Source organism: Liolophura sinensis, chromosome 5 (genome assembly GCF_032854445.1).
Source record: "Liolophura sinensis isolate JHLJ2023 chromosome 5, CUHK_Ljap_v2, whole genome shotgun sequence".
Classification (NCBI taxonomy): domain Eukaryota; kingdom Metazoa; phylum Mollusca; class Polyplacophora; order Chitonida; family Chitonidae; genus Liolophura; species Liolophura sinensis.
This window is the reverse complement of record NC_088299.1, coordinates 16,516,737-16,540,582: the sequence shown is the minus strand read 5'-3', so window position 1 is coordinate 16,540,582 and position 23,846 is coordinate 16,516,737. Positions and strand designations below refer to the sequence as shown.

The following is a 23,846-nucleotide window of genomic DNA, read 5'->3' as shown; positions in this document are numbered from 1 at the left end:
ACACCTTTCAACTGGACTGAAAGGATATTAGCTTGGCAGAGGCGATTAGAATCGCATACCTGTGTGGCGAAGCGCGACAACATCTGCCCTAAACGACACTGTCCCTTAGAGGCGGCACCTCCGGGAGATCGACCAAGAAAAGGCAGATTATAAATTCAATAAGATATACAGTGGTACAAACACACATATATCCCTGCTGGGTGAACCAGTGCAGTGAGTAGGAGTTGGTGAGCATGAGCGACATGTGGCAGACAGAGAATACCATACCCTGACTGACCACTTTGTCTACCTGAACCAAACCTTACCACAACGCTCTTCTCCGCACCAGGACCATTACACAATCACACACATATGTATACATTTACAACATTCAATAAGTGCCAATGCAACTTTAATGAAGAATTTTCACCTTTTTATTTTTCTAGCAAGGTATTTCATATCAAGGACATGTGAAGAGTGAATGCCGTAATGGTCACTATACATGTATGTTGATTGAGGAGATTGTACAAAGACCTACATGTATAACCCTATGGTAATTGCTCCTTTATAAGTCTTGTTTCTTCTCTTTATATGATTAGTCTTTCCTTATTTACAAGTGTACATGTAGATCTTTGACTGCTATCAGTGGCATTTAGAAGTTGGCGAGGAAATAGGCTAATACTATGATCCTTATGGATACGCAACTTCATGTATAACGCTAATAAACCCAACTTCTGGCGTGTTAATAAACCCAAGAACGGTATATCTATATCACGAGTCAAAACTTCTCGGATTTACAAGAACATCTGGCTATACATAAGACTAGAGACATGTTGACAGACACAGCTAACCAGAAAACAATATCCACTGCAAGTATAGGTACATTATTTTGTTGACCGTATTCATAATTTCATCCAAGTCGAAGGAGAATTTCACTTCACCAAGACACTGGCTAGGGTACAACAGTATTCTGGTCAGTAAAGACCTAACTAGCACTATAACCAGGCATCCATGTGCATGCATGTCTACTGTACATGATCTGTGTATGGACATGTGTATGGACATGTACTATGTATATGGGCACAAGCCTCTCTTATCCCCATCCTGGATACCTCTATGTGTGGAATGCATCATTGTCTGACATTTAGCCAGTTTTAATGACTTCTGATTAGAAAACAACACTGAGGCTATAGTTATTCTTACAAATGCCTAAGAGATAGCCCGTCATAAAAATAGAAGCATTGCACAACTTCTGCCCTTTCAAAATCTTACCTACATGCTCTCCTGAACTACCTTTAATGACCTAAAATTTCGTCCACACACACGTAAGTACATTTTTAGAGGCAAATAAATGTCACAAAATATCATTCTTAGTGCTGAAATTTAAATTTTCCAGTAGAATATCATCCTGTGTTTCAAGCAAACCTCAAAACACCTTTCTAAAATCAACAGAAGTGTGAGGATCAGGAAAAATGGGCAAGTTAGTCGTGGACAAAATTTAGGGTCATTTAAGGTACACAAAACTACAGAAATAGGCCTGTGACTCACTGTATATGTTTCCTCAACATAAAACAGTAAAACTCTAGGGAATCTGTTTGATAGCTGCTTACCATGTACATGTATCTGTGTGTAATGCGGCACAGTACAAGAGGCACAATGGGCTGCATGGTCATCTAAATGGTCATCCACGTGTGTCCAAATAAAGCAGAGAACAGCAGAATTTTAAAAACTCATGCAGACTACGAGGACTGTTACCATACCATACACCATACATACTGTACATGTATGTTCTTCTTCCATAATTACACTGTTACACATGCAAATTACACCCGAATGCAAATATATGTACCTATGATCTGGATAAAACACTGCAGATGACGTGTGCTGCACATGTAACAGAACATTACATAACAACTTGACAGCGCAAGGGGGAAACCAGACACATCACAACTAGGCATACCGCATGGTAAACTAGACAGATCGCATGGGAAAACAGAGTCCAGAAGGAACAAGACAGAGCACAGGGGAAAACAGACAGATCACATGGGAAACCAGACAGAGAACAGGGGATACCACGCAGATCACAGGATAAACCAGACAGAGAAACAGGGGATACCACGCAGATCACAGAATAAACCAGACAGAGAACAGTGGATACCACACAGAGCACAAGATAAACCAGACAGAGAACAGGGGATACCAGACAGAGAACAGGGGATACCACGCAGAGCACAGGATAAACCACACAGAGAACAGGGGATACCATGCAGAGCACAGGATAAACCAGACAGAGAACAGTGGATACCACACAGAGCACAGGATAAACCAGACAGAGAACAGGGGATACCACGCAGAGCACAGGATAAACCAGACAGAGAACAGGGGATACCACACAGATCACAGGATAAACCAGACAGAGAAACAGGGGATACCACGCAGAACACAGAATAAACCAGACAGAGAACAGTGGATACCACACAGAGCACAAGATAAACCAGACAGAGAACAGGGGATACCACGCAGAGCACAGGATAAACCAGACAGAGAACAGGGGATACCACGCAGAGCACAGGATAAACCAGACAGAGAACAGTGGATACCACACAGATCACAGGATAAACCAGACAGAGAACAGGGGATACCACACAGATCACAGGATAAACCAGACAGAGAAACAGGGGATACCACGCAGAGCACAGAATAAACCAGACAGAGAACAGTGGACACCACACAGATCACAGGATAAACCAGACAGAGAACAGGGGATACCACACAGATCACAGGATAAACCAGAGAACAGGGGATACCACGCAGAGCACAGGATAAACCAGACAGAGCACATGAGTAATCAATACAAGCTCAAAAATTTTAAACTGTGTAACTTATGAAACATTAATTTACATATAATACATGTAGAACATGGGCTATTGGACACATGTAGTATATATATTTACTTGTTCTTACAAATCCATACAGCTCACCACATACATGTACATGTAGACTGTAAATGTAGCGGTGTCAAAAAGCTACTGTCCTGTTTATCTTGTCAGTGATCATAACACAGCTGCTGCTACCTAATAACAGTGTACACCTCAGCGGGTATAAATAAGTGACCTGGGTAAGTTATACCACATCCCACACAGATCACAGGGAAACCACAGAAACAGGTCTCCAGAGCAAAAAGTTACATGTACATGTAGGCCTGCCTCAGAAACAGAAGACTTACACAGACACATCTGAGAAATACATGTACATGTAAATCAGTGGCAAAATCATGTACATGTATCAACATCATAAAATGCATACAACTGATTCGGTAACGCCCAATACATGTACATGTACTAAGTCACGTGTTTGAATCAAGTACTGGCTGCATTAGCTGGGGCTTTCAAGTCAGGAGGTTTGTCAGGTACATGATCCTAACCAAGGTTGGTGGTACACTTTGTGTTCATCCACCTCTAAATTTGAACCCATCATACATAAATCAGTCCAACATTCTGTAAAATGTTTCACTGAAGCCATGTACAAAGTTTCAATACAAAATAACCTTCTGATACAAAATCTGGAAAAGTATCAAGTCCCAAACGCAACAAAATGGCAAAACATGGCAAAGCTTAAAATTTACCTTTACAAAGTTAGTCACAGTTTTAGTTATTACCAATCAGATTCAAACAAATATGTTTTGGTCTCTCTGATTTTCAAATCATCTCAGAATGACCTATATACATGTATGCACATAAGTTGACAATTTGTCATCCACCTAACAACCCATGAAGGTAAATTTGTAAAAATAGATACAGATTGGTCATGTCAGAATACATGGAGAATAATGCATGAACACCAAAACAATTCAAGGTACTGTACACTGCAGTACACTTTATAGTGGGCACGCTAATGGGGACGTAGGTGTAGGCCCATTTGTTACCCAAAAGACATCTCAAGTATATGCATGTATATAGAAGGATGAAAGGTTAAGTGCAGTCAGATCAAAGAGTTTACACATAGACCTACAATTCACTCTGCTTTATGCGCTGAACGAGTCATATAGGAAAGCTTTGAGTGGTTCAAAAGCCAATGTTGGTACGTTACAGGTTTTTAGCAAGCCTTTCTTCAACACTTTTCTTCAACACTTTTCACCAGTAAACTTCAAGCAGACTTGTGATGATCACCTTCTTTGATGCCCCCAAAAAGTTATTCAGAATACAACACACTATTCCCATGAAGATGATGTGAGCCCTCCATTATAAAGATTATAGTAACAATAAAAGGCAGTGAATCATGGGTTTATAATTTCACCTACAGTACATGTACACTGTGGGCCGGTAGGGGTAGGATCAGTGGATAGATCCACCTTGCTATCAGAGGAGGGTCTGGGCGTGTAGAAGAGTGATTCACATCTATAGAATGCCACAGGAGATAGTAGCTGGGGGACAAAGCTCTGGGGAAGCTGCCCTTTTCTTTGTCAGCCTGGCCAGGGTGCCTATCACAGTCCTGATCACTATCACATAACCCTGTAGATGCACAGGTACACGTATATACATGAGGTGATATCAGACACACATTCACAACGCACAAAGGAAGTGAGTAACCCAGGCATAACAACTTAACCAACACAGCTACCTGTATACACAAAATATATATGTAAAAGTTGTTCTTTGATACAAAATGTACAACAAAATATAGTCTATAACTAACAGACAGAAAATACATGCATTAAAGTCCTTGCATGTGGCACTGTAAATTCAGGTAAAAATCAGTTACATGTAAGTGAGTAGAGTACATGTATATGTATAGGTATATTCAACAAAAATTGGTTTACTAATTGTAACAACATGACAGCTTCATTAAAACCATTCACACATGTTTATACCGTATGCTTGGTGGTAGATTAAACAATGTCAGAGAACAAGCTTAAAGTCAACCTTGCTGTCTCCTTACATATCTCATGGAAATACAAACTATTCTAACTATACGTGTACATGGATTAATGTATGCATGTATGTATACATTGTACACCATTTGTTCTCTAAAACAACCACACATTACACTAAAACTTCACAGGACATGAGGAATGGACAGTGGTAACTTAACAGAAAACAAGGATAGTGGTACATGTACCTAAGTTGTTATATACACCTAAATTGTTATAATGAGAATAGTGGTATGTAAGCTGTTATATACATGTACACAGTGTCACACTACAGCTCATCCACTGTGTCATGGCACGAACCACTTCACAGGACATGAGGGCAGTGGTATGTAAGCTGTTATATACACGTACACAGTGTCACACTACAGCTCATCCACTGTGTCATGGCATGGACCACTTCACAGGACATGAGGATAGTGGTATGTAAGCTGTTATATACATGTACACAGTGTCACACTACAGCTCATCCACTGTGTCATGGCACGAACCACTTCACAGGACATGAGGGCAGTGGTATGTAAGCTATTATATACATGTAGACAGTGTCACACTACAGCTCATCCACTGTGTCATGGCATGGACCACTTCACAGGACATGAGGATAGTGGTATGTAAGTTGTTATATACATGTACACAGTGTCACACTACAGCTCATCCACTGTGTCATGGCACGAACCACTTCACAGGACATGAGGGCAGTGGTATGTAAGTTGTTATATACATGTACACAGTGTCACACTACAGCTCATCCACTGTGTCATGGCATGGACCACTTCACAGGACATGAGGGCAGTGGTATGTAAGCTGTTATATACATGTACACAGTGTCACACTACAGCTCATCCACTGTGTCATGGCACGGACCACTTCACAGGACATGAGGGCAGTGGTATGTAAGTTGTTATATACATGTACACAGTGTCACACTACAGCTCATCCACTGTGTCATGGCATGGACCACTTCACAGGACATGAGGACAGTGGTATGTAAGTTGTTATATACATGTACACAGTATCACACTACAGCTCATTCACTGTGTCATGGCACGAACCACTTCACAGGACATGGGGATAGTGGTATGTAAGCTATTATATACATGTACACAGTGTCACACTACAGCTCATCCACTGTGTCATGGCATGAACCACTTCACAGGACATGAGGATAGTGGTATGTAAGCTGTTATATACACGTACACAGTGTCACACTACAGCTCATCCACTGTGTCATGGCACGGACCACTTCACAGGACATGAAGGTAGTGGTATGTAAGCTATTATATACATGCACACAGTATCACACTACAGCTCATTCACTGTGTCATGGCATGGACCACTTCACAGGACATGAGGACAGTGGTATGTAAGTTGTTATATACATGTACACAGTGTCACACTACAGCTCATCCACTGTGTCATGGCATGGACCACTTCACAGGACATGAGGGCAGTGGTATGTAAGTTGTTATATACATGTACACAGTGTCACACTACAGCTCATTCACTGTGTCATGACATGGACCACTTCACAGGACATGAGAGCAGTGGTATGTAAGTTGTTATATACATGTACACAGTGTCACACTACAGCTCATTCACTGTGTCATGACATGGACCACTTCACAGGACATGAGGGCAGTGGTATGTAAGTTGTTATATACATGTACACAGTGTCACACTACAGCTCATCCACTGTGTCATGGCACGGACCACTTCACAGGACATGAGGGCAGTGGTATGTAAGTTGTTATATACATGTACACAGTATCACACTACAGCTCATCCACTGTGTCATGGCATGGACCACTTCACAGGACATTAGGATAATGGTATGTAAGCTGTTATGTACATGTACACAGTATCACACTACAGCTCATTCACTGTGTCATGGCATGGACCACTTCACAGGACATGAGGACAGTGGTATGTAAGTTGTTATATACATGTACACAGTATCACACTACAGCTCATTCACTGTGTCATGGCACGAACCACTTCACAGGACATGAGGGCAGTGGTATGTAAGTTGTTATATACATGTAGACAGTGTCACACTACAGCTCATCCACTGTGTCATGGCATGGACCACTTCACAGGACATGAGGACAGTGGTATGTAAGTTGTTATATACATGTACACAGTGTCACACTACAGCTCATCCACTGTGTCATGGCATGGACCACTTCACAGGACATGAGGACAGTGGTATGTAAGTTGTTATATACATGTACACAGTGTCACACTACAGCTCATCCACTGTGTCATGGCACGAACCACTTCACAGGACATGAGGGCAGTGGTATGTAAGCTGTTATATACATGTACACAGTGTCACACTACAGCTCATCCACTGTGTCATGGCACGAACCACTTCACAGGACATGAGGGCAGTGGTATGTAAGCTGTTATATACATATACACAGTGTCACACTACAGCTCATCCACTGTGTCATGGCATGGACCACTTCACAAGACATTAGGATAGTGGAATGTAAGCTGTTATATACATGTACACAGTGGCATGGCACGAACCACTTCACAGGACATGAGGGCAGTGGTATGTAAGCTGTTATGTACATGTACACAGTGTCACACTACAGCTCATCCACTGTGTCATGGCATGGACCACTTTACAGGACATTAGGATAGTGGTATGTAAGCTGTTATATAATGCAGTGAGAGGTTGGCATGACACACTAAGCCATTAACAAATTCCCACATTTCTCAAATGCCAAACAGAAGTTTACACAGCTGTCAAGTCATGGCTATACATAGACAAATTTGATTTAAAAAGTTTATTATAATAAGAAAATGTTCCCTCAAACATTCTTTCATTAATTTTTTTTCTCTTCACATTTAATGAAAAGAGTTGAGCAAACACAATGTACACTACAAGTGCTTAGTGCATGGGTACAGTTTCTGTGTTATTGAAAAGACAGGTTTGCTTCTCTGCTTCTTGTATTTGTTTGTTTGTTTGAAGTTCATACTGGACAGGTAAAACAGGAATATGAAATCAGGTATGAAATAGCTGCAGCAAACAAATGAAAAATCGTACTTGAGAAAGCTTGACATGATAAGAGCGTCTATAATTTGTGTTTATATACTTGAACAGTCTCTGAAGGTCCAGCACATTTTCAAACAGATCTTGTTCTGCATCAGAAAGGGGACACTGCAGATGTGCAAAACAATTCTGGTTACATGTGTATGTATATGTAACTGAATTGTTCCCAGCTGATCTGTTGGCCTGTGTGTATACATTGGTATGTAGCACACAGAATATGGACGCCGCAGACATCTATAACTGTATATAACTTGTTCCTAACTGAACTGTTAGGCTATGTGTACATGTACATATCACATCTACAGCAAACTGCGCATACATGTACAGCTGCACACATACATCACCCAGCATGCACCTCATTACAGTAATACATGTATGTACAGTCCACAGAATGTAACAAGGATTAAAAGGCACATGTATTACGAGTCATTGACGTTAGCCTGCATTTACTCCAATAGTAACCTGTGCTGTATTTACATATCTTACCATTTCTCAATCACATACCCTGTATATACAACACTGACCAGGAAGTTTAGGAGTGCTGAAGTTTAATTTTAGATCTGTAGAAATATATTGTATGCACACTGCCACATATGTATATAAAACAAATAGAAAATGAAGTGATGAATATCAAGAAAGCCCATATGTTGTACTGAGCAAAATATCAGTGTAAACATGTATGTGTACAACCCATGAATATTTGTTTAATACTTCATAACGTTCTGACTAACAGAAACGAGGTGAAGCGTTGTCAAGTATTGTGGGTACTGCACATTAATACTTGCAATGTTACAAGTGCATTTGTATGTACCTATGTATGTATGTATGTACATGTATGTAGACTGGGTGTGGGGGGAGGATATAACATATACACAACATATACACACCAGGAGCATAACCTGTAAAATGTAGAGTTGTGGTGCATAGTAAACTGTTGCAGATCTGTTCCATCTATCAGCCCCATACATCATACACCTTGTGACTGGCCTACTGAGTTCTCAGCCACTTACTGTGAGATGCTGTGGTAGAAAAGTCTGTTCCCATATAGATGTACTGCTGCAGGGGGATGGGGAGAGATAGAGGGATGGGGCAGGGGGTAACCCTACACCTCCACAAAGTATCCCCCTTGCCCAGACCTGAGCAGGCAGCCCTTAGCTTCACAGCCTCTTGTTCCCTGCCTCAAACTCATCTGCCTTTACAGCCCCACTCCCTTGTAGGCAAACATGACTGTGTGTCAGTTCACAGCACACCCGCTTTATTCTAGTGAAAGGTTACATCAAGATTTTCACCTTTCCCTTTGTGCTCCTGTGTCTACAATTATCGCCAGGTATTAAGACTAACTTGACTGGAAAGTTGCAATCCTCACTGATCCACGACGAGCAGACCCGCCATGTGACCTACAACAATCACATACTCGCCACTGGTGCTGGTATTAACTCTTCTCAAGCTTACTGCTTCTCACACCAACACGCTGACCTGAACTCAATATTTTAAACAAACATTATTCATACACACATGTCCATGTACTCTATCTTTTATAATGAGCATAGCTGTTCAATGTACATGATGCGAACATGACTGTAACACCTTTCATTAGTCAGTTTTTACAGTATAGCCATATACAGAGCAACACCTAGATATATATGACTGTGTAAATTCCAGGTAGTACAAGCCAGGTGTATGTTTGTACATGTAGGTTGTGCATGTAAACAGCCACTGTGCATGCTACAGCATCTGCTACACAACACACAATTTTAATATTTATGTAATACATATTTCCAGAGTTCACCACAGTGTGTTTGAGGGCGTTGGAATGTTTGTTTATTACAATGATGTCTTTCACACAAGATCACTACAACACCAGACACATGAGCAAAGTGTTGTTACATAAACAAATACATCTCTGTCCATGTACAAATATATATAAACAATCAGTCCCCGTCTTTGACTCTGGTTCCATTTGGTTTTGCCGTACTCAAGACATTTTAATGTACAGTACATATAGCTTAAGTTTTGAAGAATACTGCACATTTATGGTTGTACATGGTAGGTTGTGAAGAATACCGCACATTTATGGTTGTACATGACACACGTAGGTTGTGAAGAATACAGCACATGTATGGTTGTACAAGTAGGTTGTGAAGAATGCAGCACATTTATTGTTGTACATGTACATGGTAGGTTGTGAAGAATACCACACATTTACAGTAGTACATGGCACACATAGGTTGTGAAGAATACAGCACATTTATGGTTGTACACGTAGGTTGTGAAGAATGCAGCACATTTATCACTGTACACGTTAGGATGTGAAGAATGCAGCACATTTATGGTTGTACACGTACATGGTAGGTTGTGAAGAATACAGCACATTTATGGTTGTACATGGTAGGTTGTGAAGAATACAGCACATTTATGGTTGTACACGGTAGGTTGTGAAGAATACAGCACACATTTCCACAGATGGTGTTTGTGAAGAATGCATGTCAGACAACAGTACATCATTGCTTTACTTTAGACTACTGCAATTCAACACAAAGACTGTAAACACTACACTATGTTAATGCAGACATGTACAATGAATGGTGTTCATGTACAGTATAGGTACTACACATGGATCTACACCATGGGCACTTTACATGATGCGATTTGTGGTACATTTCTTACTTACTTTATGGTACAGCAATTACAATATGTATGTTTTATTGTATGTACATTGAATGGGTGTTAAACAATTTTGTAAATTGTTAAATGCTCATGTAAACTGGTATAGTGAAGCTAGTACATGTATTTACATGCAGTGTAAACATGTACATGTGTATAGTTTGTGGAAGATACATGTGGCATTGCTGGTTTTCTCATCAGACCAGTGCATGTAGATTGTGTACTCAATCATCTGACCACATACCACACATAGCTGCCATCTACAGATTTACATTTAACTAATGACTTACCTCACAAAAAAACGCTTTTAAATAACTTCCCCATACAGATGTGAAACAAAAAGGAACAAAGCCTATGCATGCTTTATGTAGTATAAATATAGTGTGCCTCCTAACCATATGGGCAAATAGTGTTCACATACAGGACAAATCTTCTGCATAGTGCAATATAATCCCACAACCCACATGTACACATACTAAGGTATCTCTGAAGAAATGCCCAATATTTTTTTTTTATTCCTTTCACACATTACATATAGAGAATACATGTATACAGATTAATACTGATGTACATGTATGTGTGTACATGTAGGAAACCAAAATTCATCCTTGCCTTGTTCTCGTCTCGGGTCAGATTTAGGCGACTGAAACTGATCTTTATGAAACAGTTGTTGTCCACAGGTTCCTATTTTTCAATTCTGAAGGAACACTTTCTTAGACATAAAATACTAGCCATTCTTCAATTCTGAAAATACATGTAAGTGTATCTGTTAGCACCAATTTCATTAATTATGAACACAACCGCCAGTGCCGGAAATGCTTCATTAACCTGTAATCATTTTATATCAGTTTTTATGCATTTTTGTTTGGGTTAAATGTTTCAGTAGTCCAACATGTACATACAGTGCTTAACAATACTTAAATTCAAGGTGTGAATTCTTTATGCTGTATGTCTTTAACTATATTCTATTCAAATAGAACTACTGAATACCACACATCTAGAGCTACAAGTCAACCACTACATGTACCTAAGGTAAACTTGTTGCCTGTGTGCTTGTGTGAGAGGGTGTAAAAGTGGCTGATCATGTTCATCAGTATTCATGGTAGAGCCATCTCATAGTTTATGAAGCATAAGATTACCCGCAGGTCCGCCTGGCATCCATTGGCATTCCACTCAAACAGAAACCTCTCATTTACATGCCTGATAAGTTAGATAGTGATACAGAGGCCTAGCTATCAGGTCACTGCCTCAGGCTTTGTACACTTATTAATTAATACCAACCAAACGACCACAGAACAATGTTCTAAACTTCCAACATTAGCCTACATATACGTGTACATATACAGATATTTTGAACTCTTTGTGTATGTACTGGAGATGTGAAGACTATTTAAGCTTCCGCCAGCTACATATAATATATAAATACACACATATCTGTACATCCAGGGCCTGACGTTGGTCACTTCTGGGCCCCATACATGTTCATATCGTCTGCATGTCACTAGTAGTTTAGGCATCCAAACAAAGGAAGACAACAAATTAGAAAAGTAGGAACAGGATTTTCAGTAATTCAAAGTACATGGACACATGTAATTGTTACATCTTGTTTCCCATTGTCCCTGAAAGGACTCATACACGTATGTTAAAGGGTTCTGTATTGCCTACACATGACATATATGAAACTTCCATGTCAAACCAACTGGCCTCTAGAACATCATTTTTGAAGCCCAAAACTTTCATCCAAGATAAAGCCCTGACCTGATAATATACAATATCCACCACTAGCCTATACAGTCATGTTCTTGATTAGCCCCCTTAATGTCTATCAATTACAACCAATCCACACTAAATGAGGCTATATTCCTCTCTTACTAAGCAAAAAAAGGTATGACAGCTTTCAAACTGAATCTCATTTACTGGTTAAGGCCTGTTTGGGAATAGCCTCAGCCCAGAAATAAAACAAGACTTGAAAAAGGCAATGGTGCATGTACATGTATTTATACCACTGCTAGAAAAAAATTTAAAAGCATTAAAAAAAGGTAGCACAAATCATTAACAGCCTTCAAATTGGACACTAAACCTTGGGGTACACAAGACCTTAGGATGCCATCCAATTCAATTCATCTGGTCGTACAGATTTGATCCCAGTGGCTGATGGCCATATGACTTTAAGTTTAGCTGGCCTACTCGTAACAAATGGAGTGAGTCAAGTTGTTATTTTCACATACACGAGCGCTTAAACTCAGCGTAACCGTCCAGTTCCACTGAATTGGGTCTTAAGGTTTTGTGTATGCCAAGCCTATGACAGACATCAAAATCTGCTAAATCTTCTCAGAGGGGTCAGAAATACATGCACATGTATTGTGGCAAATTGTAACAATGTGTTCTTTTCTGTAAAGAGCTCATCTTTGCCAATGCTCTTTGTACAGTACTTGTATGTCTTGTTCTATTGACAGATACATGATTGATGTTTTACCAGCATACTCAAGAGCACATTTGAATTAGCCAACAGGGTTGAAGTTCAGTGGTGAAGGAAATCTAATTAATAAACTCTGTTCCAATTATCTTGAGAGCTAAGTAAGAAATTCTGCAGTGTTTGATGCTTAAAGTTGCTTCATTTCAAATAATCCCTGTACAATGTACATTTATATAAAAACTGGAGTAGAAACAATGCACAACCAAGGATCAGGTAATTAACATGAACTGTGAACTACATGTATCTGGCCATGTTCTGATTTGATGTACATGTATGTACCTGGGCTGAGTGATTAAGACTTGTGGTATGCCAGAGCCTAGATATCCCTGTCTCGTTACCAACTCATGACCCAAATTTCGTAACAAAGGAGTCTCTCTTGTCCAGTGTTCATTGACAACTTGAGATTGTGTGGACCTTGATGAAGCTACATGCATACAGACTGCCAGTACAGTTCCATACAAAAAGCTTTGCTATCTACATGTAGGTGTATATACTTAATACCGGAAATGCCTGATCTCGGGGTCTGTGCTAAAGGCATGGCCTGTTCATTTGTAGCATCATGTATTGTACACAGGAGTCAGACAAGGTGGAGAACTGACTCCACTCCTATACACAGTATCATCGTGATTCACAATGGATTTCCTTCCTACCTGTAGTTGCTTACAAAGTAGACAATTAAGCATATGAATCCTTAAGAGAGCTGCACTGAGAAAATGAATTTGTTCTGTTTTTATTTTTTTTGGTGCACACATTTTTTCCATTAGGAGATCCTCTGTCATTCCAAACAAACCTCGAACCACTTTTCCAAGATCAATAAATATCTCAGAATACAGCAACTTACACTGCAGTGGTTGGTAAAATTTTGAGTCAATGGTCACATACATACTTGTACAAGTCTAGTTTTGTTAAAATCTTGTAGTACACATATGCTAGCCAACTGGCCTAATGTACAGTATTTTAACATCCTTTTAGTCATGCATAGGTGTGCAACATTTACACCTCTCTGTTGCCAGACGTTCAATGCCAACGTATTTACGATCCTACCTAGCTGCAGAAGCATTATGCCAAAGACGTTAGGCATGGCACCCTTTTTGGTAACAGTGTAATGGTACACATACTTTCCATTCTCTGAGCTTACTCTTAGACGAACAACACTGTACAGGGGTTGCCTTGGCATTGAACTCTGGCAATATGTACAAGTTACTACAGATACAGACATTAAAACTGAAAGGCAACCTTTCCGTATTCACCAGACAGTTAGCAGTCAAAATGTTGCAAGAAGAAATGCTCAAATACTTGCACCAATGTGGGAACATTACATAATACATATACACGTAAAGGACTGTCTGGTGAACGCCTTGTGAAAGGCACCTCAACTGAATTCATTAACAGTCAAAAATTCCAGTAGAAATTACGGCAATGTTATGCTACAGTTCATTGGATTTAACTGGTAAGTGAAAGCTACATGTACATGAACAGCTACCAGCCAGGCATTACACATGCACTAGCTGGATTAGTCTTCAGGGTCATGCTGTTTGCTCATACCTATTTTTTCAGAAGATCAACAAAACTCTGAAGTGCTTTGGCAATAAGGAGTTGACTGTCACACATAATAATTAAAATAACGTTGGATGTCAAAACTAATTAAATATAGAGCTACATGTAAAGAATAGCTCTCTTTCAGAAAATGTTTTAGTCTGGTGACTTGAGGTGAAGGGGAACTCAAGCAGCAAATATCCAGTGTACAGGTAATCTGTGGCTGGAAGACTCCACACTGCGCTGCAGCAGGGGTGAAATATGAAGGTTGGGGTGGAATGGATTAGGGCAGTGTTTGTCATTCATGAAATACCAGGAGGATTTACGTAAGACTCAATTTGACATTGTTCCAAAAGCATGGGCTCATCAGAGCTAGCACAAGAAGAGAGTGTTTGTTTGTATACATACATGTACCTCTAAACAACAGTCACTGTACACATATAGAGATCATCATGGAGACAATGCTCAACCCATCTGACATCAGACAATACCAGACAGTATCACTGGTGGAAATAATGCAAAATTCTTATGTCTTACTGTACATGTACCAATACAGCATCCTTTATACTTGAAGAAAACATTGTAAAGACGGGGAAAGTGGCTGTTGGAAAACATGGCATCTCGCCCAGTTTAGTGTATTACAAGTCTATAGACATTTAATACCCATGGCTATGGAAGCCCAAACAAACAAGTGATGGCTTCAATCGGTTAGGATTTAAGACACATACATGTAGATATATCCAGGAATGGACAAGATCTGATGATGGAGTTGACTAAATCATACTGGATATCGCTGACATCACATGCTGAGAGGAAAACACTTTGTAACATGTACATGATGGATATGCACTTGTACGCTGTAGTTTGTCAAAGATACTATAACTAACACCAGCATGTTGAGTGGGTATGCAGTCTGATATTTCGTCGAGAAGACCAATATTTTCACGAGCCCGAGACCCAAATGAAATAATTCAACCTTGTACATAAAAGCAAAGCTGAGTTACACCATGTATTTCTCTCTTAATACAAGAAAATACCAAAAAGCCATCCGTAAGAGAAAGAAGAAGCGTACCCTCCTGGTTTAAAAGGGCATAACTTGAAAAATACTTGGAGTAAAAATATAGGATTTAGCATGTGTTTATCAGACATGTAAGTACATGTACATGTAGGTCCAGTTAACATTTCAAGAAAATTGGAGATGGTCGCCTAGGAGGTCATGGGTGATTTCACATGCCATAAACCAGGTGTCCTACACATAATCAACTACAGGTATGTACAGTGTATCCTACATATACCTGTAAATGTACCTTATGCATGTATCCTACACATAAATGTTCTCTAGGCAAGTAGGCTACACATAAATGAACCTCATGCATGCATCTTACACATAAATATACTGTACCTTACGCATGTATCTAACACATAAATGTACTTTAGGCATGCATGTATCATACACATAAATTATCAAATGTACCTTATGCATGTATCCCACACATAAATCATCAAATGATCTACATGTACACATACCTGTACCTTATTGCGATGCACATGAACCTTATCGATGTACATCTAACATGAATATGGCCAATTACACAATTAAGCTTACCAAAATATTCGCCCTGAGGATTGTTTTCCATTTCATCCTCAAGCTGCTGAGTAAGAGCCGCCAGTTTTCTCTCTGCCTCTGTAGGTCCCTTCGCCGGTGGCGGGGTCACATGGTAATTTAGTTGTGGTCGTCCTGTAGGGCTGGGGGAGGACACATTTCTATTCGCATGCTGGACACTATTTGGAGGCGTAAACGCAGAACTAACTGGATAAGCGTTATTAGCCACACCCATGCTTTGTAAGTGAGGCTGAGAAGTGTGAACGATAGGGCTGGAGTACTGTGCTGTGTTTCCATGAGAGTAACCACCATGCATAAGGACAGGCTCAGTTTTGTGAGGCCCGTGGTAGGGTGGGGGTGGTTTCATGCCCGCATCCTGTGGGGGCATGGGAGCAGGCCCTTTCTTAGCCGTTGGAGATATGCACATTTCATCTTCAAGTTGTTGAGTTAAAGCGGCAAGTTTTTTCTCGGCCTCGGATGGGCCACCTGTCCTGGGTGGTACGGTCTCATAGTGGAGGGGTAATCGGCCACTCATAGGCGCATGTGAATTAAGGACAGCAGAATTTATATGGACACTACTGTTACCCAGTGACGAATTTGCGGGTACATGTATGCTCTGGCTATTCTGTAGGCCAGTGGAATTTGGAGACACGACATACTGTGCCGATGTATAAACCGGATGTCCTTGAGAACTGGTAGAGTACGTATGAATATGATTGGACCCCAGGTGGGTATTCCCAACACTGACACTCGCGGGCGTGTGTGCGGGGAGGGCGCGGAACCTCATGTCCGTGTGATATGGGGGTGGGGGAGGAGGGGCAGGTTCATTGAAACGATTATCACTCAGCAATGATGTCGGTTGAGCATGTTTTGGCCCTAGACTTGATATTCCGCTGTGAGAAGCATGATGTCCTATGTGAACGTGTATATCAGGTTGAGCAGCATAGCTTGTACGAGGACTTGGGAATTTGTCAAATAGCACACCTGTCAGACTTGCTCTTGGGCTTGAATGTTTTGATTCAGCACTTAAACTGGAGCGTGGACTAGTTATGCTAGATCTTGGACTACCACCATACCTGTGATCGTAAGGAGGGGGTGGCGGAGGGTTAGCTAGACTAGTTCTTGGACTAGAGCTCTTCGAATCCCCACCTCCACTTCCTAGACTTGAGCGTGGGCTTGAGTAATTGGAGCCAGCTTTAGGCAGGTTTGGACTGTTCATTCCACCACCTAATATATAATGCTGTGTGACGGAGTGAGTGACTGATTGGGTATACCCAGCATTATTCAATAGCACATTTTTCCCTGCTGGATACTTGGGAGGGCCAATAACGATTCCCCTGCTGTCCGTCATGGAGCTAACATTGACGAGTTGCGTGGGGGCCTGGGCCGAGTGGCTGCCCGTAGACTGAAGATGTTGGACGGGTATCTGTCTGCCCACAGAGCTCATACCCACCGTACCCCCACCCCCCATCGGGATAGGCGGCTTTGAGTCGCGCATTCCGCTCGGATTCACGGCCAGTGCCGTACTTTTGTCCAGTGTACTGGAGTAGCCTGGGTTGTAGACTGTCTTAGGCGTATACCTCTGTTGCGTTTGTGTCGGAGATTGGACTTGTGCCATAAAGACACTCTGTTTGTTCTTGAACTCCAGCCCGGCCGAAGTGTCCGATTTCTTCGCTGTCACTTCTCGCCAGTAAGATTTCGGCGTCGGGACTTCGAAAAGACTTAGATCCTCGGAAAAACGGTTCACATCGTTATCCAAGACCTCACCAAAATGGTCCATGACCGCCCCGACGCAGACATGGAGCGTAATAACACTGAATTCCACAAATACCTTTAGTTGAAGGGCTTCGGAGCCCTTTTCATGTAATACAATGGCGGCATGAGCGTAGATACTCCAGCCAGGTGGCCGCCAGTGAAGAACTCTTTTTTTGCCACCACGTCAACTGATGACAAAACTCCAGGTGCAGGGAATCATTTACGGCTCGCGAACACAATAACTAAAGCACTTTCAAACAGTCATCCACAGTGCCTGTTAAGCCGACATCAACTCTCCACGATTACTGCTCCGCTCACAGGACTATTTTGCTAGGCGTCGTGATTCGAGTTTGTTGCCGGAAATAAGCTGAGCATGCTCAGTGAGGTCGCCAGTCGATCTCCACCGACAGTCAGACAACACAAACTGGGGTCGTCAGAAGATCTACGCGTACATATGTAGGCCTACATGTGCTTGTATACTATATGGCGTATGACTCATCGCTTTATGTTCGGTCTTCATTTCCTATCAGACCAACACTACTTCTTTACCGTGTGCCTATTTATGCTCTCATAATAAAGTTGTACAGGGTAGGATAGCCTGTCAAATGACGTCAAAGAAAGACTTCGAGCATAGGCCTACATAAATAATTTGTACGCGCTTTTATCTAAGCTCTAGGCCTATGTAGCGCCTACCAAGTAGTAGCCTATACACCCGATTTTACACTAAAAATGTTTCCTGTTCAATGCGACATTAAACATAAACAATCTTCTTTTGTCTTCTTACAAACGTATTTAGGCCTATATCGTAAATACAGTATTTCAAAGTTTGAGTTAGTTCTGGCTAACCTATACAGCAGGCAAATATACAGGCCTAGGCCTAACTTACTGATAACCATAAAAAGTTTTCATTGAAAGTGGAAATAAGCATCTTGAAAACGTCAGCTGTTACCTCTCTCAGCGTGTTTAAAACTTTAACGATAAACTATTTATTGTGCTGAAATAATAATAACAAAACAACCCAGCGCTGTCTGGTGGACGAGGGACTGTAGATTTATAACCTTTGTTAACTGCCTGTTGAACATGTGGCCGCGCGGGCGTCTTTGTTGTAACGGTACCAGATAGGGCAAATAGGCCGAGTCAGAGAAAGCTTTATGGGAGAGCGCTACCGCGTAACAAAGGCGCTGGAATGTCCCGCGGAATCTATAAAACTGAATATCTAAGAACTAAGTACTGCAGGAATGTTATGTTTTGAAAAGATCGCATACCCAGAATCTCCTGATGCCGAAATTCAATACTTTTTGACAAGCGGTCACAAATCTGTTCGAAGTGCAAATAACATCTTTTAAACTGCGTTGAACAAGTGTTCGCATAACAGGTGATATACATGTACATGTAGGCCATTATGTATCTAGGAGTCTTTATACAATAGCCTATACTAGTTGTATTTAAAAGCCAGAAAAAATTTTGCAGTTGACAAGAAAGCATTATACACGTTATGAAATGTATAATTAATAATATCTATGCACATGCGCAATAATATTAATAGCATTCGCATAGGCGTATACATGTACTTATTATGGGCATTTTCCGGGACATTGTGTGTATAAGCTCCTTGCAAGAGCTGGATATCTTGCACCGGTCTGTATATGTACACTATACATAAACAACCATTTGCATTCACATATAGGCTAACCCAAGAATGTCTGGCAGCAACCATTGCCCAGTTTGCTCCCACCATAATGCTGGCCGCCGTCGCATAGGCTAAGCGAAATATTCTTGAGTACGGCGTAAAACATGAATCAAATTTTGCCCCGACATATAATGCAACGTGCATTTCTAGCTTTTCTTCCTGGCTCTGTACGGTATCTTTCCACCATAACATATGGTCACCATCGTATGAGTGAAATATTCTTGAGTACGTTGTAAATACAAATTAATAGGCCGCGATCGTGAAAGTGAAATATTCTTGAGTACGGGGTAAAACATCAATGAAATAAATACATAAATAACCAACTATATGTACATCGACCGCTTGTTATTGTCAAAGCTATTTGTAATTTTTTTTTATTTCAACTGCAGAAGTATGTGATTTCTAAAAATGTCGGAAGACTATCCACTATGCATTCCTGTATGCTTGCTGATAATTGGTGAATTATACTTGAAATGCAATCTTGATTAATGAGATGTGCCTGGGACCTCCTCAGAAATATCCACCACCACTCGTCCAATTGCCTTGCCTGGTATACCCCCTCAGATGCACCCACCACCACTCATACAAGGGCCTCCTCAATTTAGATGCACCCACTACCAATCGTCCAATGGCATCGCCTTGCGTCCCTTCACATGCACCCGCCACCAACCGTCCAAGGGCCTTGCCAGGTGACCCCTCAGATGCACCCATCTCCACTCGTCCAATGGCCTTGCTTTGCGTTCCTTCACATGCAGCCGCCACCAACCGTCCAAGGGCCTTGCCAGGTGCCATAAGCGGTCTATTCACAAAGCAATCACGCATTATATCATCTAACAACATGGTTAATACACACACTGAGCTCACTCTGGGGTTAAATCTGGGGGGTTGGTTTATCCTGTCTCTGCGTGTTATATCTCCACCCCCTATACAGCTGAAAGTGTTGAATTTAATCGATAAAATTCTTGATTATACGGAGTTAAAGTTAACAACATTCAACTAAAGAGCAATTTTCCCGGGCAGCCTAAATTTATGACATTCCATGTTTTGGGGGGGGGGGGGTTGGACTGAAGTTTCCTTGATTTTCTTTCTTTGAAAATATGGTTCAACTATATGAGAGTTTCATACATTATTTCTTATAATTCATCTCCTTCGTGACTTTTCAACAACAACGTAAGCTGTTAGTGCATGGGATACCTTTTCAAGCCCAGTGGAGGCTCGGGTCCCAGCTGAACACACCATTCCTCTCTTGCAATGCATGAGTAATAAATTACTGCCGACAAACCGTCAGGGCAAGGGCAGGAACAATGGACCCCAGCTTATGCCCCACTTACTTTTGACGGGAATGGTTCCTAATTGCACTCATACTCCTGTTAATGAAGGCGCCACTCTCTGCGTCCGCTCTACATCACTGCCACCACCATCTAGTTTTGTACAAAAATCTTGAACAGCGTCGAGGTCATTGGAGTTTTGGTGATGACACAGGCAGTGGTGTCCGAAGACTCAGAAACACTGTCTCAGCCTTTGTTTCCGGTATTACTTTATTCACATGCATTCTCTTTATTTAATTTAATGTACATTACTCTAATCAACACCAGAAACAATTTTATTTATAAATGCTGATTAAATATTTCCGCGTGAGGACAACAGTTACGAAGTCTGACCAAGTTTAAGTATGTCGCAGTCTCAAAAGGTGTAGCATGGTGGTGGCAGTGATGTAAAGCGAGCGTTTAGCACGTTCGCTGTAAGGAGTATGTATTGCATACAAATGTAGATGGGCAACCATTTTGCGTGTCTGGCGTCTTGTTTTACTCATTTTGCGTACAGAAGGATGTTTCCTTTTGTTTGGAAGAAGGAAAATTATATCGTTTTCATGTATATCTATACATATATACTTGTGTAGTTTATGCCCGATGATTGATAATTTTATTATTAGGTCATATTTACTAGTGTCAAAATCATAGACAGTTGTGGAGGTTGAGGTCGTGTGTAATGCAGCCTTGTGAAGAAATAGAGATTCGTTTTTGACATCATATCTCGGAAACAAACACATTATAGAGAGAAGATACTGGTAGTACAAATACAGTGGAGTAAATAGGTCCGACATGCCTTATTTATACTCAATACTCAATAAGTTTGTGTCGTGTTCTTTGGGATGTACGCCTATGCATATTTATTAATATTCAAATTAATGGTCGTTTCTACACTTAGAACTTATATTTTATCTGTGAACGATTGTTTTCAGTGATCGTTAATATAGTGATGAACTGCTTCCTTCTTTCAGACAAGGAAATATTTATATAAAAAAGTATTAATGGCGTTGGTTTAAACCTAACGAAGAACACAGTGGGCAACGGAGGATGTCCCTCTCGTGCAAATGAATTAAAAGCTCCATCTTTAATTGTATCTTTAAACATTGTTTTTCATATACATTCAGATTTTTCTGAAAAAAAAATCATTGACATGCATACAGTGTGATACAGAAGTTCAGCTTCCTAACATACGAAGAGCATAGTGTATATCTCATTTACAGTTTTAATACAGGCTGCTTCATAGACTGTGTCTTAGCTATGGCATGCATGTGGGATAACGAGGCAGTAAAAACGCAATACGTAGGCCTACTAAGTTATGCTGATCTACTACATTTACGCTACATTTTACTTCATTTGACAGCTTATATTCGTTGTAACAATACGCTAACATGACGGCATTAGTATATGTGTGGACTATGTACCTAGTTTGTATGGGTACTACACCCCTGCTAGATTACAGGTAAGGGGATACTGAAGTAGGCCCGAAAACGACCAACTTTCTTACTTCACCACTTGATCGGGGAGATCGAGAGCTTCCTCCCATGCTAATATTAATCAGAGCTCATTAGCCGGGGAATTAGTGTTCAGCTCATGCGTGCATGTCCGCGTGCATACTCCTGACTTGCTGAAGCGTGTCAGCAGCCTGGCAGCGTCTTGTGTATCAGCACCGGAGGTCATTTATCATAACCTGCTCTGATTTTAACCAATAACTGAATTAAATATACAAGGATGTGCCTCTTCCATTGAGATACATGTAATATATTAATTCTTATATTCTAATTTTTAAAACGTGTCATAATATTATTTAAAGTGTGGTTCACCCAGCATGTACATTATGCACGTCTCATTTCCTCGAGTAGAAAAGCCATAATAGACAGGCCTTAGGGTGGGGATAGTGATTAAGCCTGTAAGTGTTTTTGTGAGATGACTAATATTTGCGTTGACATCATACATCCACATTCATAAAAAGCATTATCATAAAACCGTTATAATCGGACAATTGGTAAATGTATATGTACTTTCGCTTTGCTGGCATGTGAAAAACTCTTTGAGTTGAAAATGGTTTACTGCTGCCATTTGATCACAACAATTACAGCAAGGTTGTAAAACGGAACTGCATAGGAGAGGGCCAAGGCATGCGTGATGTCTACAACTTCCACTTTAACACATCATGGACGCATTAATCAGACAAACAATACAGCGTATAATTTACCACGACTGGAACCACACATATTTTATTTATTTATTTGATTGTAGTTCAACGTCATAATATATTTACAAATACTGTCCATTTTTCCGGTTCAGAAACTTATGATAGTCTTTATACTATACTTAAATCAGATTTGGATATTATATATACAGCATATAGGTAAAAAGCATTACTAAAGCATCTACAGTTACACAGTAAACGTGAACTCCTACTCAGTCACTGATCTGATTGTTCTTCGACACAATAATCAAGACTTTTTCACTTTCATGATGGCGAGCAGTTTTATGGATGAGGACAATCCAATCGTGCCTGGCGTAAACTACCGACCGACCTTTGGCAAGTTACTGACGAACTTTGCAACAAGAAACGTACAGACATACTGGTGAATGACAAGTTGCATTCATATCATCCATGGGAATACCTCAGTAACGAAATGAAGCATGGTGAGGTATTCTCCGCGAATATTATGGGCGTAATGACAAGCGGTCAGTGGCGTAGAAAAGAGGGACCGGGGTGTGCCTTTGCATTTTCAAAAGCGGGGGGGGGGGGGGGGGGGTATTGGAGGAAACACACACTTTCGACCAAACCATATAAAAAATACACAACAGTAAATGTTCATTGCTCTCTTCACAC

General features: G+C 40.7%; 1 protein-coding gene across 6 annotated transcripts in view; it reads right to left on the bottom strand.

The window, feature by feature from the left end:
- Positions 1–18,338, bottom strand: part of LOC135465395 (Wilms tumor protein 1-interacting protein homolog) — a 48,398-nt gene extending 30,060 nt beyond the window's left edge. For 4 of the 6 annotated variants that reach the window (XM_064742620.1, XM_064742623.1, XM_064742622.1 and 1 more), the window contains exon 1: positions 16,253–18,337. In XM_064742620.1, the coding sequence (XP_064598690.1) occupies positions 16,253–18,029 (1,777 nt within the window). In that variant the 5' untranslated portion in view covers positions 18,030–18,337. Of the gene's footprint in view, positions 1–16,252 lie in introns of all 6 variants that reach the window. The other 2 variants (XM_064742621.1, XM_064742624.1) reach the window with 1 other exon arrangement.
- Between the last annotated feature and the right edge of the window lie 5,508 nt (positions 18,339–23,846).